Raw genomic sequence first — 14,222 nt, 5'->3', positions numbered from 1 at the left:
TTTCTACCTAAGAAATCCCATTCCTCTCTCCTAAATATATACCCATGGCCTGTCCCTGTTCTAAACTTTTATAGTTTCCAAGTGAATTGGGTTTTCTTCCATTTTCTCATCATCACTGATATTGGCTGCAGATAAGAAGAAGAAGATTGTGAGAAAAGATATTGGAAGAGTGGAAATGATGGAGGGGGGAAGTTCAAAGACAAAGAGAGCAGCTTTTAATGATCATGGTGGTTTCCTTGATATTGTGCTTTCTTGGTCCCTTGAGGACATTGACCCCGATACGAGCCCATACAAGAACCAGGTTTGCTTTAATCCAACATTTTCTTCCTTCTTCTGGTTTAGTTTAGAAAAACTTCCCTTATAACTTTCGATTTTGATCGCTTACTCAATTTTTAAAATGTGTTAATTAGAGTATATATCTTTCAATTTTTTTCAATTTCAATTCTCCGTTATAATTTTCTGTTAAATCATGTCAAAATTTCTAAAATACTCCCCTTTCTTTTAAGGGGAAAAAAAATTGCAAGAATTTAAGTGTTAGTAAAAAAATAATGAAATTTACAAAAATACCTATGCCTAAATATTTGAAAACTTTTATAATTTTTTTTTTAAAAAAAGAAACATAGATAGGTCAGATAGGAAAAGGATTTTCCTTTGTGGAAAAGGATCTAGATGTCAGAATTAGTTGTCTACATTGCTTGATATTTGGGTAGGAAAAATGACTCTCGCATAACAGTCGTGCAAAGCCTTAGAATCATGGGGTGAGTGTTATGTAATGGGTTCCACCATATAGGTTCCACGTGGGACTCATCCCATATCTCTAGGGTGGTGTACAATAGTTATATAACTGTTGTGCACCGATCACCCTTAAGAAAAAAAAGTTAAATGTGATAAAGGATTTCTTCTAGGAGATCCGGCTAGTGTGCGGTAGAAAAAAGTACTGCATATCTGCGGTACTTCTTTCTACGGGTGAGATTCATATTTTTCCATATGAGTTTAATTATGGTTAAGTATGGTAGAAAATGCCACGGCCTGCCCTTTAAGATCTCCTTTCTTGTCCTTTGCCGAACAGGTATGACCAAAATGCCATCGACCCAACTCTTTCCCAATCTCGAACTTTTGCCAAATGAGTTTAATTATGGTAGAAAATGACACGGCCTGCCCTTTAAGACTCTCCTTTCTTGCCCTTTGCCGAATAGGTAAGACCATATGAGTTTAACTATGGACCACACGTCCTCTTCTTTGAGCTCCGACGAGTTCTCCACGCCGTTCGAACCCTGGCCGTGGTTCCCCAGGAACCTTTCGCTCTAACATGTCGTCAATTTCCGACCCTTCGCCATAATTGCATTTAGTTAGAGCCCCGGCCACCGAATCGGTTCTACCGACAAAACCCAGTAAAAAAAACTACGAATTTTTGCCCAATCAAACTACGCTACCAACTATAACTCCATTCTAGAGGCTCAAGCAAAAGCTGGGTTTGGAGGAGTGGACGTGTATATATATAGCACTTGGGTTACACCACCACAAAACTTCATTTCATGTGAATTTGGGGTTCATTAGTCTTTGCATTTCGTCAATGCTCTCCAATCAGATTTATGGGGAGAATAGACGATGCCATTCTTATAGAACCTACTAATAGGTTTTGGGTTGTTCGAAAATGTCCGGACGGAACTTTTAACAATTACCTGTTCGAATTACTCTAATACTCGAACACTCATCTTAAGAGAAAGCTCCCAAGATTATACTAAATGGTTGTTTGAACATGTCCGGACAGGTGGGCTAGATAACGACATTCTAACAATCACCTATCCTAATTATACCTGTTCAAATAGGTCTTGAGCTGCTGCTCGAATTATCAATAGAGAAAGCTCCCAAGATTTTGAATTATACTAAATGGTTAATGAAAACATCTATTTGTTTTCCCCATCATCAAAAAGAGATCTATTTGTTTAACTTTTTTTTTTCCTTAGGTTAATTGAGTGATATGTTGGTAGGAGGAATTTTAGTTGTAGGCGATTTCCCTTACTACTGTTCTGAACAACAAATACAAGCTGTTGCATGCTTCTGTGGATTAATTCATGCCTTTTATCTTCTCTTGTTGCATGTTTATGTGGCTTATTGTTTGATTCTTTATAGGTAGAAAAAATTCCACGGGAGTTTGAATCTGTTGAGCAGTATTTTGGGAAATACGTTTACCCCTTACTGGAAGAAACTCGTGCAGAACTGCATTCTAGTATGGAGATTATATCAAACGCTCCTTTTGCTGAAGTAATCGCATTTGATGAATCTAAGCCATATGGGAAGAATTTGTATGATGTTAAGGTTGATTCCTGGAGAAACAGATTCAGTGTTCTTGGCAAGGAGCCCTACAAAACGTTGCCTGGAGATATATTAGTTTTAGCAAATGCTATACCGGAGGATGTTTCTGATTTACAAAGAACAGGATGCCAATGGGCTTTTGTAACGGTCACTAAAATCCCAGAGGATGAAGAAAACGAGGAAGAGGATGAAGAAAACGAGGAAGAGGATGAAGAAAACGAGAATACTAGTTTTACAGAGAATACTAGTTTTACAGTCAAGGCGTTGGAAGGCATTGGGATCCAGAAATCATTGTTTCTGATTTTCTTGATAAATACAACCACTAACAAGAGAATATGGAGTTCCTTGCACATGTCTGGGAATCTGGAGATTATCAAAAACGTTTTGAACACTAATTCTTTCGTAAGTAATTTAATACAAAAAAAGTTTAACATTTCATTTCGGTTTAATATAATTCATTTCATGCAGGCGTATATGCCATCAAATCTAATTACAATCAAATCAATCAATCTAAGTATTTTCTTTTTCTCATGTTGTACAACAGATTGAGGAAAATGGTGCCATCTGTTGTGCTCAGAGAGGTGGGAATTGGGATGAGAAATTTGGGACTAGTGTTACTTCTGAACTGAATGAAACCCAAACCAAGGCAATTCTGGCATGTCTCCATAAGATACATTGCAACCACAAGGTCCACAAGTCAGCTGTGGAACTTATATGGGGTCCTCCGGGTACAGGGAAAACAAAAACCATCAGTACATTGCTCTTTACTCTTTTAAGAAAGGGATGTAGGACTCTTACTTGTGCCCCAACAAATGCTGCAATCAGAGAAACGGCTTCTCGCACCCTAAAGCTGGTGAAAGAATCCTTTGAAAGAGACATTGGGATTGATGCTTTGTTTTTCTCAATGGGAGATATTCTCTTATTTGGGAATAAGGAGCGCCTCCAACTTGGTTCAGACATTAGAGAGATACATTTGGATTATCGGGTCAAAAGGCTTAGTGAGTGCTTAGGACCCCTGAGTACTGGTTGGAGGCATTGTTTTGCTTCAATAATTGATCTTCTTGAACATGGTGTTTCTCTGTATAAAATCTTCTTGGAGAATGAATCACTCAAAGAGAAAGAACACAACAATGAAAATGAAATCAACTCATTTCTTGATTTTCTGAGGGACAGATTTGGTTCTACTTCATCATCACTCAAAAATTGTATTCATGTCTTTTGTACTCATTTACCAAAACAAGACGTTCTGAAACAAAATTTCCAAAACATGGTCTCTCTGATTGGCCTGCTTGAGTCTTTTGAAACCTTGCTGATTCAAGATAATGTGGAATCTGAAGCACTGGAGGAGCTTTTTTCTCATTCAAAATTACCTGCAGATATATTTCTGTCATCTATGGATATGCCATTCTTGTTGTATGAAAGGAGAAGAGAATGCCTGTCTGTTTTAAGGACTTTTAATGGTTCGTTTAATTTGCTTGACCGTCTAAGCGTTATGAGCAAACGGTCAATAGAGGAATATTGTCTTCAAAAAGCTTCCTTACTTTTTTGCACTGCTTCAAGTTCTTATAAGCTGCACTTGGTGCCAATGAAACAACCCCTGAGCATTATGGTTATTGATGAAGCTGCACAATTAAAAGAGTGTGAGTCAACCATACCGTTGCAACTTCGGGGTTTAAGGCATGCTATTCTTTTTGGAGATGAGTGCCAATTACCAGCAATGGTTGAAAGCAATGTATGTAAATGCTATTTGGTTAGTCCTTTTTTTTTTTTTTTTTTTTTTTCTTTTTCTTTTTGGCTTTTAATGTTTTTTCAAAATCTATTATGTTTCTTTTCACAGATTTCTGGTAAAGCTGGCTTTGGGAGAAGTTTATTTGAGAGATTGAGCTCATTGGGTCACTCAAAACATCTTCTCAATATACAATACCGAATGCATCCATCCATAAGTCTCTTCCCAAATTTGAATTTTTATCACAAAAAGATCTTAGATTCTCCAAATGTTAAAAGAGAAAGCCACGAAATGCACTATCTTTCCTGGCCAATGTTTGGTCCCTATTCTTTTATAAATATAGCAGGTGGAAGAGAAGAGAAGGATGATGTTGGGCGTAGTTGGAGAAACATGGTTGAGGTTGCTGTTGTTATGAAAATACTGCTGAAATTAAACAAAGGTTGCACAATTTAAGTATCATATCTTTTCCCACTTTTGTCTGAATTTAAACGGTTAAACCTTTAATTAACTTCTTCTTTTTTTCCCTCTTTTGTCATTTGCTCTGAATACAGCTTGGGGTGGTTCGGAACAGAAACTCAGCGTTGGTGTTATATCTCCTTACGCTGCCCAAGTAGTTGCAATTCGAGAGAAACTTGGACGGAAGTATGATAACCTTGATGGGTTTGCAGTGAAGGTTAAATCAGTTGATGGGTTCCAGGGTGGGGAAGAGGACATAATAATAATATCAACGGTAAGATGTAATGGATCAATTGGGTTCATATCAAATCGTCAGAGAACTAATGCTGCTCTTACAAGGGCTAGGTAATACTTATGCTAAACTCTTTTGATAAGTTTACTTTTGCTTCCATTTAATTGTTATGTGTTGAATAATAATTGGCCCATGAAATAATGCCTTTCAGGTACTGTCTATGGATTTTAGGAAATGAAAGAACCCTTTGTAATAGAAAATCTGTTTGGGAAGATTTAGTCCTTGATGCTAAGAATCGTCAGTGTTTCTTTAATGCTAATGAAGATCAGGATTTGAACAAATCAATCTTGGATGTGAAGAAAAAGTTGGAACAATTTGACGATTTGCTCAATGGGATTGGTGATAGGTGGAAGGTACTTGGTGTTGAGTAGTTATACTATTCATTAAAAATATATATTTGTAACTTCCATTAGTGCCAATTTTAATATTCTTACTTAAATTGGTTATGCAGTCTTTCTTATTAAATCTTTTGTACTCAATATCAACAGGTTCTTTTCAGTGATAACTTTCGGAAATCATTTCAAAGACTGAAGTCTGTACAAACAAAGAAATCAGTTATAACCCTTCTAGTCAAACTTTCCAGTGGCTGGAGACCCGTTTGTGGAGGTTCTTCACAGATTTTAAAGCAATTTAAGGTTGAAGGACTTTATGCCATTTGTGCAAATGACATAGAAAAAGAATGGAGTGATTTGGAGAAGGAATTTAAGTACTATCAAGTCTTGAAGATCTGGGATATATTACCTGTAGAGGATATTCCAAAATTAATCAAACGTCTTGATAGTTTGTTTGGAAAGTATACAGATGACTTTGTTAATCATTGCAAAGAGAAACGTCTGGAAGGGTATGTATGTTCTTTTGCATTCTATTAGATTCGTATGTTAAATTTTAAAATTTGAATGATGCAACTCTTCTTTATGTTTGACATTCTAATTGGCCTTAACTTTTTTTTACATTGTTTTTTGCATAGGAATTTGGAAGTTCCGAAGAGTTGGTCAAGTTCTTCTGATATTGTCAGGATTAAGAATCTTGATAGCAATGAAAATGGGATCGATTTAAGTGATTCTACTTCTGATGGTAGAAGTTATGTTGAGAATGTACAAGTTAGTGAGAGTCTGATGCTAATGAAATTCTACTCCTTATCATCAGGCGTAGTTGGCCACTTGCTTTCTAATCATGATGGTGTTGAATTGGATCTTCCATTTGAAGTAACTGAACAACAGTCGGACATAATCCGTTTTCGTAGAAGTACCTTTATACTTGGCCGGTCAGGTACCGGGAAAACAACTGTTTTGACTATGAAGTTATTTCAAAAAGAAAAACAACACCATATGGCAAAAGACTTATTATATGGTGTCAAGAGCGATAGACCTGTGCATAGTCAGGAAAACGAAGCCAAGGAGACTATTGCAGAAGAAGAGGGTACCATATTGCGCCAGCTTTTCGTGACAGTCAGTCATAAACTGTGTTATGCTGTCAAACAACACGTTTCTCATTTGAAAAGGTGTGTAGATTAGAGCTTAGGGTAGCACATGAGATATCTGGAGTGTTGATTATTCTTTTCCTCTCATTTATTTACATGGGAATGTTTCTGCATATGTTTAGCATTCAAATCTGTGATATGGGGGTGTTTCTTCTGTTGGTAAGAATCTAGCTGGCAAATCCATCTCTACCGAATATTTAGGTTCTGGCTTTTAGTTCCTCATGTGCCTTGGCTTTTAATATCCACTTTTTGTTGCATAAAACTTGGTTAATATCTAATGATAAGCCTTTTTTAACTTTTTTTTTTTTACATGCAGCGTTGCCTATGGTGGTAAATTTTCAAAACGAACCAGTTCAATTGATTTTGATGATTTTGATGAAGCAGCTCATTTCAAGGATGTCCCAGATACTTTTGTTGATGTTCCACCCAAGGCATACCCTCTTGTCATTACATTTCATGATTTTCTGATAATGCTTGATGGAAGTGTGGGTAATTCATACTTTGAAAGATTCCCTGAAGTAATGAAACATTCTCTTGGCAAGGTTCGTGGTGGATCAGTTTCCTTACAGACATTTATAAGGAAGAAAGAAGTTAATTATGAAAGGTTTAATTCATCATACTGGCCCCATTTCAATACCCAACTAACTAAGAATCTTGACTCTTCAAGAGTTTTTACGGAGATAATTTCTTATATAAAAGGTGACCCACAAGCTCTAGAGGCAGGTGGTGGTAAACTCAGCGGTGAAGACTATGTTTTACTATCAAAGAGACGAGTGTTAAGTTTAAATACACAGGAAAGAGAGATAATATATGAAGTCTTTCAAAATTATGAAAAAATGAAGGTTAAAAATGGTGACTTTGATGTGGCTGATCTTGTAATTGATCTTCATTGTCGATTGAGAGATGAAAGATATGAGGGTGATGAAATTGATTTTGTATATGTCGATGAGGTGCAGGATCTCACATTGAACCAAATTGCACTATTCAAGTATATTTGCAAAAATGTAGAAGAAGGTTTTGTTTTCTCTGGTGACACTGCCCAAACAATTGCGAGGGGAATCGATTTTAGATTCCAGGGTTTACGATCTCTGTTCAACAATAAGTTTCTACTGGAATCTAAAAGCTGTGGACATGATAAAAGAAAAGAGAAAGGGATAATCTCAGATATTTTCCATTTGAGCCAAAATTTCCGTACTCACGATGGGGTTCTTAAACTTTCACAGAGTATTATTGACCTTCTTTATCGTTTCTTCCATCAATCTATTGATGTTTTGCAGCCTGAGACTAGTCTTGTAAATGGTGAAGCTCCAATCTTGCTTGGGTCAGTGAACAATCAAAACACAATCAGTACTATCTTTGGAAATAGTGGAAAAGCTGGAAGGAGTTTTGTTGGCTTTGGTGCAGAACAGGTAATATTGGTAAGAGATGATCATGTTCGGAACGAAATTACCAATTATGTTGGGAAGCAAGCTCTTGTTCTAACTATTGCGGAGTGCAAGGGCCTTCAGTTTCAGGTGGTTGTAATGCATAATTATTTATTCAATTTACTGGTTTATATGGAGATAATTATCATGAAGAGTTTTCTTTTGCCTATTTGTTTGCTAATTTTTTTATGAATACAGTTTTCATCTTGAAAGGTCCTTTTTAATATGTTCAGATTCATCACCATTTTAGGTGGGATAGCATAATTCCTTTGTTATGTTTGCCTGATTCCAGGACGCATATGGCAATTTTCTTGCAAAAGTTCAAAGTTTCAAGCTTCATGTCTAAACAGATTTTTGTTCTCTGTTGCTGTAACAGAAAATGAAAAAGTTTATTTCTCAAAATTTATTTAGATGTCAACAATTATCACTTTATTTGTACAAAATGTATATCTTTTTTCAGTAGTTTATTGTCTTATTTTTCTACCCATTTGTGACTCCTATATTGCTCTTCATGTAGGATGTATTGTTGTACAACTTTTTTGGCTCATCACCTCTGAAAAATCGTTGGAGGGTGATATATAATTATATGGAGGAACAAGATTTACTCAACTCAACTTCTCTCTCTTTCCCAAGTTTCAATGAGGCTAAACACAATGTCTTGTGCTCAGAACTGAAGCAACTTTATGTGGCTGTCACTCGTACGAGGCAGAGGTTGTGGATCTGTGAGAATGTAGAGGAATTCTGCATACCTATGTTTGACTATTGGAAGAAAAAGTGTCTTGTCCAAGTCAAACAGCTAGATGACTCACTTGCTCAGGAAATGCAAGTTGCCAGCAGCCCAGAGGAGTGGAGGTTGCGGGGAATCAATGTAAGTACTATTTATTATGCCATTGATTTGGACTCTATTATTGAAAAATATTTTGCTCCAGTTGTGAATGAAAAAAAAAAAAAAAATTGAGGTTATTGCATGAAATAAATCATGGTGAAGGAATAAGATCGTTCATTTTTATTTGTATCATAGACTTACAATTGTTTCAAAACAATTAGCTGTCTAAAACAGTAATGGTGATGTCTAACTCTTATTTTTTTTTTTTCTTGCAGTTGTATCGAGAGTATAACTATGAAATGGCAACAATGTGCTTTGAGAAAGCTGGAGATACTTATTGGGAAAGAAGGTCTAAGGCTTCTGCCCTCAGAGCGACTGCTGACAGCACGCGCCATTCAAATCCTAAAGCGGCAAATGAGATCCTTAGGGAAGCTGCAGAGATATTTGAAGCCATAGGAATGGCTGATTCTGCTGCCCAATGTTTCTCTGATTTGGGGGAGTATGAAAGAGCTGGTGCGCATTTGATTCTCTGACATTGGTCAACTATATCATTTTTATGGAACATAAACATCATCCTTAAAATTAACACTATGCAATTGCCCCTTGTCTCAAGTACAAAAGTTGAGTTGCGTTGCACAAAATTGAATGTTTCATCCCACCTTATAAACAGTGTGTACTGAAGCCTGGATGTCTTGTCCTACTGCTTTGTTTTTTCCTTCCACTTTATAATGTGTAGTTCTGCAGTCCCATACAGTTTACTTATTGCAATCTTCTTAGAATCTCTGTTATAGTTTGTATCTGAAAATTTGCCATGTGATGTTAGGAAGTTTTTTTTAGTTGATCTCTAAATTTCCGGGGATAAATTGGTCCCTTGATGAGGGCCAAAAAATCATCATGAACACTATTTTTTTTATTTATAGCTAACTTTTTTATGCTTTAGTTTGTAAGTGTCAAAGTCTAAGTCAGTATTGGTAGATTTTGACTTCAAAAATTTGAACTCTTTGTTTCAGGGAGGCTTTATTTGGAAAAAAGTGGTGAGCCTGAGCTGAAAAGAGCTGGGGAATGCTTTTCTCTAGCCGGATGCTATGAACTTGCAGCTAATGTGTATGCTAGGGGCTATTTTTTCTCAGACTGTTTGAAAGTATGCACCAAAGGAAAATTATTTGACATGGGTTTTCAGTACATTCAGTATTGGAAGCAACATGCAACTACAGATTCTGACATGGTTAGAATGGGAAAAGAAATAAACAAAATTGAACAAGAGTTTCTAGAGAGTTGTGCTCTTCATCATTACAAGCTTAAGGATAGCAGATCCATGATGAAATTTGTTAAAGATTTTCAATCCATAGATTTGATGCGCAAGTTCCTGGAGTCTCATGGTTGTCTTGATGAGCTTCTGATGTTGGAAGAAGAATTAGGAAACTTCTTGGTGGCTGCAAACATAGCGAGGCAGAGAGGGAAGATTCAACATGAAGCTGATCTCCTAGGGAAGGCTGGGAATTTCATAGAAGCATCCTCGTTAATTCTTTCCTATGTACTATCCAACTCACTTTGGGAACCTGGAAGCAAAGGTTGGCCGTTAAAGCAGTTTACACAAAAGCAAAAGCTTTTAGCAAAAGCCAGAACATTTGCAAAGAATGGGTCTGAAATTTTTTTTGCGTTTGTTTGTACCGAGGCTGATATTTTATCAAATGAGCAGAGTAACTTGTCCATGATGAAAAACTATTTGAATGCAGCTCAGAGACATAAAAGTGTTGGAGGTGAAATAATATGTGCTCGAAAAATTCTAGATGCTCATCTTCATTCAAACTCCTCAGAGTATGTATGGGAAGATAATTTTGTCTTTGATCTAAAAAAGCATTCGGAACAGAAAATCGCTACAAATCAGATTTCTTTAGAAACACTGATTTGCTTTTGGAATCTTTGGAAAGATAAGATTGTGAACATTATTGAATACCTCGGATGTGCTGAAACCCAAGATGTTAATGAATATGGAGATTTTTGCTTGAATTATTTTGGAGTGCGGAAGCAGTTTCGTAATGATAATGCCATCTATCTTTTGCTCAACTCTGCTGCTGATTGGGTGAGACAATTGGATAATAGATTCCTTCGTAAGAACAGGAAGGTGGTTCCTATCAATTTCCACCAATTTGTTTCGGCTGCTCAAAGTTACTGGTGTTCAGAATTACTTTCTGTTGGTACGAAGGTTTTGGACAATGTCAGAGCCCTTTATGATTTGTCATTAAAGAATTCTCTCTCCATGTTCTGCCAAAGCATATCTCTTACTCATATCTATGAGGTTGCAAAGTCTCTTTTGGAATCCAAATATCTTGTCCTCAAGTACCACGATAATAATAAGACATTGTGGCCATATATCAAACTTTCCACTGATATCTTTGGCTACATATTTCCTTTGGACTGGCGGAAATCATCGGCAGAGAACATGTTTTCTTTGAGAGGAACTGAGGTTATGAAGAATTTACTAAAACAAGTCATACGTAAAAACATCGGCTCAAAGGGTAGGTTGACTTACGGGAAAATTGGAAGAGTTGTAATGGTAATTCTTGGATTGGGTAAGCTTGACAATGATTTATGTAAGGAGATTTTGGATAGGTTTGGTGGGATTGACAAGAATTCGCCCTGGAAGACCTTCATTCAAACTCTCTTTGTGAATATGGGATCAAAATTTCTACATGCTACCGTACCTAACAATAGATGTGAGTCTCCAAGAGTGTTATCCCTTCTGCTGACGCTCAATGAAGCTTTAGTAAATACTTACAGGGCAGACTGGATGAATGAAGAGGACTATATGTCACCTGGTTGTTTTTTGTATCTTGTTGAGCGCCTACTGATTTTGGCATCATACTCCCAGGGTTACTTTATCACTTCAAAGTCTTCTTTTGCTGAATGGTTTATCTACAAAGAGGGAGATACCGGCCCAATTTCCACTGAAGTCACTGAAGTGAAACCATTGGTTGAATGGTTTATCTATGAAGTTGTTATGCCGCTTATTGATAATAAGGAGGATACAATGAAATGGATCGAAATGTCGAGCATAAATGTGAAAGACCACTATCCACCGCTGTTGTTGAGATTGGTTGCCATAATATGTTTGGCTCATCTGAACTATGGGAATTTTTCAGATTTACTTTTTGATTTGCTTCATAGGAGCTATATTACAGAGCAACTTCCATGTGACTTTTATGATGTCCTTCAGAGCAACTTCTATGCGACTTTCCACCTAAATGTCCTTGCTGAAGCATTTCAAAAAATTAACAATCCTCTTGTAATTGTGAGTTTGGGAAAAAATTGTTCACAATTTCTATGTCCAGATGTCATTTTTGTGGACATGACGGTAAAGCATTGCAGGGAGGACATTTTAAGAGTCTTGTTTCCAAAGACAGTCAAAGCCTTGCCAGCTCAAACTGAAATTATTGAAGTGGAAACAACTCATTCTTGCAGTGAAGTGCTTTCTTCAGGCAGTTATGATCAGGTGGGTTGTAAACTTGCACCTTCAAACTTTGTTTTGAACAACATAAATGGAAGCAAGCTGCCAATGGATTATAGTTACTTTTGGGAAATGTTTGAAGCATTGAAGTCAATATTGGAGAATGGTGGATATCCAAAGAGCTTTTTGCCCAATGCTCAAGTAATCAAGGTAATGCAAAATTGCTTCACATTATTTTCGACTTGAGCAAAAAGCAGATGCACATGAGATCCATTACTGAATTTTCCTCTTTTCCTGTGTAAACATCAGGTGGATGTGGACAAAAGTATTCACCTTGTAAGTACTGTTGTGAACGAAAGCCTTCAGAACACTATTTACCATGGTGATGAAAACCTATTGCAGGAAGTAGCCTGCATGCTTGATGAACTGAAGGTACTTTCTGCTGCATTGGGTGTGAGGTAAGTATAATGGAGGTTGATATGCCTTGCCTTCTTAGGCTATTTCCCAAGGGTTTTTTGTTTTCTCTTATGACAGTATCTTAAAATGTCTTTATTTAATTCCTCAAAAATAGAAATATCAGGACTTTTTACATACAAAGAATGTACTTGTTACTAATAGAGTCTAGCCTCGGTTTTTCTTTAGATCCCTCGTTTCACTCTGATAGTACCATACATCTTAAATTGAGTCAATGCAAATGAATGCATTTCCATACTATTAAGTGAAATAGATAAGACAGAATCTGTACTATACCACAGTTTATTCTACTGGATCTTCCGGAGCCTGTTCACGCACAACTCAATCAAGTCTGATCATAGAAAAGTTTCTGTTCAAGTGAATCAGCCTATCCTCTATGTGACACATTTTGCTGATACTATATATGATGAGTATGATCAGTGCATATATATGATGCATGTGATGGTTCCATTATATGCGACTCACTTTGACTTTGTTTTAAAAATGTAGTATAGTTTGTAGCCACGGAATATCAAAATCCTGCCTTTATCTTGCTGACTTGCTTTTTCACCTTCTCAGTGATTCGGAACTTGGGACCAATATGTCAACAATTGAAGAAATTTCCATGAGGTTGTTGTCAAGAAGGCCAAAGGTGGAACCTATCTTGAGTCAGCTATTCTTGCAGCATGGCACAAACCTTCTGGTAGAGACATCAGAAACTAGCAGTACATCAGTTGACCAGGATGATGAGGATAGTGGTAGCAATGGTAAGACAAATAGTAGTGTTGATAAGGGTAAGTCAAAGGCTTTAGAAGCTGATTTTATGTCTGGAGCCAACAGTAAAAATCAGTCAGGAAACAGGAAACAAGGGGGGGAGGGGAAAAAGTCCAGGAAAAATACGAGTAGTAAAGGAGGATGGAAGTAATAAATAGCTGCACATGAGCTGAAAGGTGCTATGAAATTATATGTTTCAGAAATGTTCTTTTTCATATGCACTTGAAAGTGTTGAACTATAAAGCATTTTAGAACAGATCGTTGAAATTTGAAGCTCAATATTTGGTATGTAGTATTATTGTAATTGGCAATGCTATGACACTTGTAAGTTTAGGTCCTATATTGTGAAGTTGAATCTAAGATCAAAAGTAAGAGTCCATAGAATCCTTGAATAAGTAACTATTTTGTGAAACATAACTGATGTTAAATGATGTCGATGCTTACAAAATGACCTTTACTTTTTCAATTTAAAAAATAAAAAAGGAAAAATAAAAAATAAAAAACCTTGAATTAGTAATTATATTGTGATTTATTTTCCTGAGCAAGTGATTATGTTGTGAATGGTTCCCTAGTTAAAGGCATAATCGTGCAATTTTTTAAAAGGGAAATCAGGTCATTTTTCTGATTATTGATTTTCATATTAGCTGTGTAGTGAAGAGAAGAGAAATAAACACATACATGATAATCTCATTTTATTTTATTTTTGCTCTGTTTTTTTTATTCATTTATTGATTGATCACATTTAACCATTTTTTATGTAAAAAGATTGTTATAAAATGGAAAAAAATATATATATATATATATAAAAATTATGTCATTTTTTCTATTTTTACTTCTAAAGCTTTTTTTTTTTTTTAAGGAAAAGTTCACATACCCACTCAAACTACCAAATAATTTTCAATTTCCTCTCCCCCATTACGAAAATACTCTTATTGAAATAAAAATAAAAGAAATTCTAATCTTTTTTTTTTTAAAAAAAAAAAAAAACGCAAAATATACGTTTCCACAGTATCAAAAAAATTTCAAC

At 36.0% G+C, this 14,222-nt stretch overlaps 2 protein-coding genes across 2 annotated transcripts; both read left to right on the top strand.

Moving 5' to 3' along the window:
• Positions 1 to 158: 158 nt before the first annotated feature.
• On the top strand, positions 159 to 4,164 carry LOC133879809 (uncharacterized). The gene is made up of 4 exons (XM_062318585.1): positions 159 to 301; positions 2,134 to 2,718; positions 2,861 to 4,052; positions 4,154 to 4,164. The coding sequence occupies exons 1-4, from the start codon at positions 176 to 178 to the stop codon at positions 4,162 to 4,164; spliced, it is 1,914 nt and encodes a 637-aa protein (XP_062174569.1). The 5' UTR covers positions 159 to 175.
• A 169-nt stretch (positions 4,165 to 4,333) lies between these two features.
• On the top strand, positions 4,334 to 13,482 carry LOC133879808 (uncharacterized). The gene is made up of 11 exons (XM_062318584.1): positions 4,334 to 4,481; positions 4,594 to 4,843; positions 4,942 to 5,143; positions 5,279 to 5,631; positions 5,758 to 6,291; positions 6,587 to 7,784; positions 8,212 to 8,562; positions 8,796 to 9,033; positions 9,531 to 12,178; positions 12,278 to 12,426; positions 13,001 to 13,482. The coding sequence occupies exons 1-11, from the start codon at positions 4,334 to 4,336 to the stop codon at positions 13,344 to 13,346; spliced, it is 6,417 nt and encodes a 2,138-aa protein (XP_062174568.1). The 3' UTR covers positions 13,347 to 13,482.
• Positions 13,483 to 14,222: the final 740 nt, after the last annotated feature.

This window comes from Alnus glutinosa, chromosome 10 (assembly GCF_958979055.1).
Source record: "Alnus glutinosa chromosome 10, dhAlnGlut1.1, whole genome shotgun sequence".
NCBI lineage: Eukaryota > Viridiplantae > Streptophyta > Magnoliopsida > Fagales > Betulaceae > Alnus > Alnus glutinosa.
This window is presented reverse-complemented; position numbering and strand designations above follow the sequence as displayed.

What these genes read in the sequence shown, in the direction of transcription:
- LOC133879808 (XM_062318584.1), top strand. Translation starts at nt 4,334, where the DNA reads ATGCACTATCTTTCCTGGCCAATGTTTGGTCCCTATTCTTTTATAAAT. An exon ending in ACTGCTGAAATTAAACAAAG is followed by an intron (nt 4,482 to 4,593) that starts GTTGCACAATTT and finishes CTCTGAATACAG; the next exon opens with CTTGGGGTGGTTCGGAACAG. An exon ending in GCAAGGGCCTTCAGTTTCAG is followed by an intron (nt 7,785 to 8,211) that starts GTGGTTGTAATG and finishes CTCTTCATGTAG; the next exon opens with GATGTATTGTTGTACAACTT.
- LOC133879809 (XM_062318585.1), top strand. Translation starts at nt 176, where the DNA reads ATGATGGAGGGGGGAAGTTCAAAGACAAAGAGAGCAGCTTTTAATGAT. An exon ending in CGAGCCCATACAAGAACCAG is followed by an intron (nt 302 to 2,133) that starts GTTTGCTTTAAT and finishes GATTCTTTATAG; the next exon opens with GTAGAAAAAATTCCACGGGA. An exon ending in TTTTGAACACTAATTCTTTC is followed by an intron (nt 2,719 to 2,860) that starts GTAAGTAATTTA and finishes GTTGTACAACAG; the next exon opens with ATTGAGGAAAATGGTGCCAT.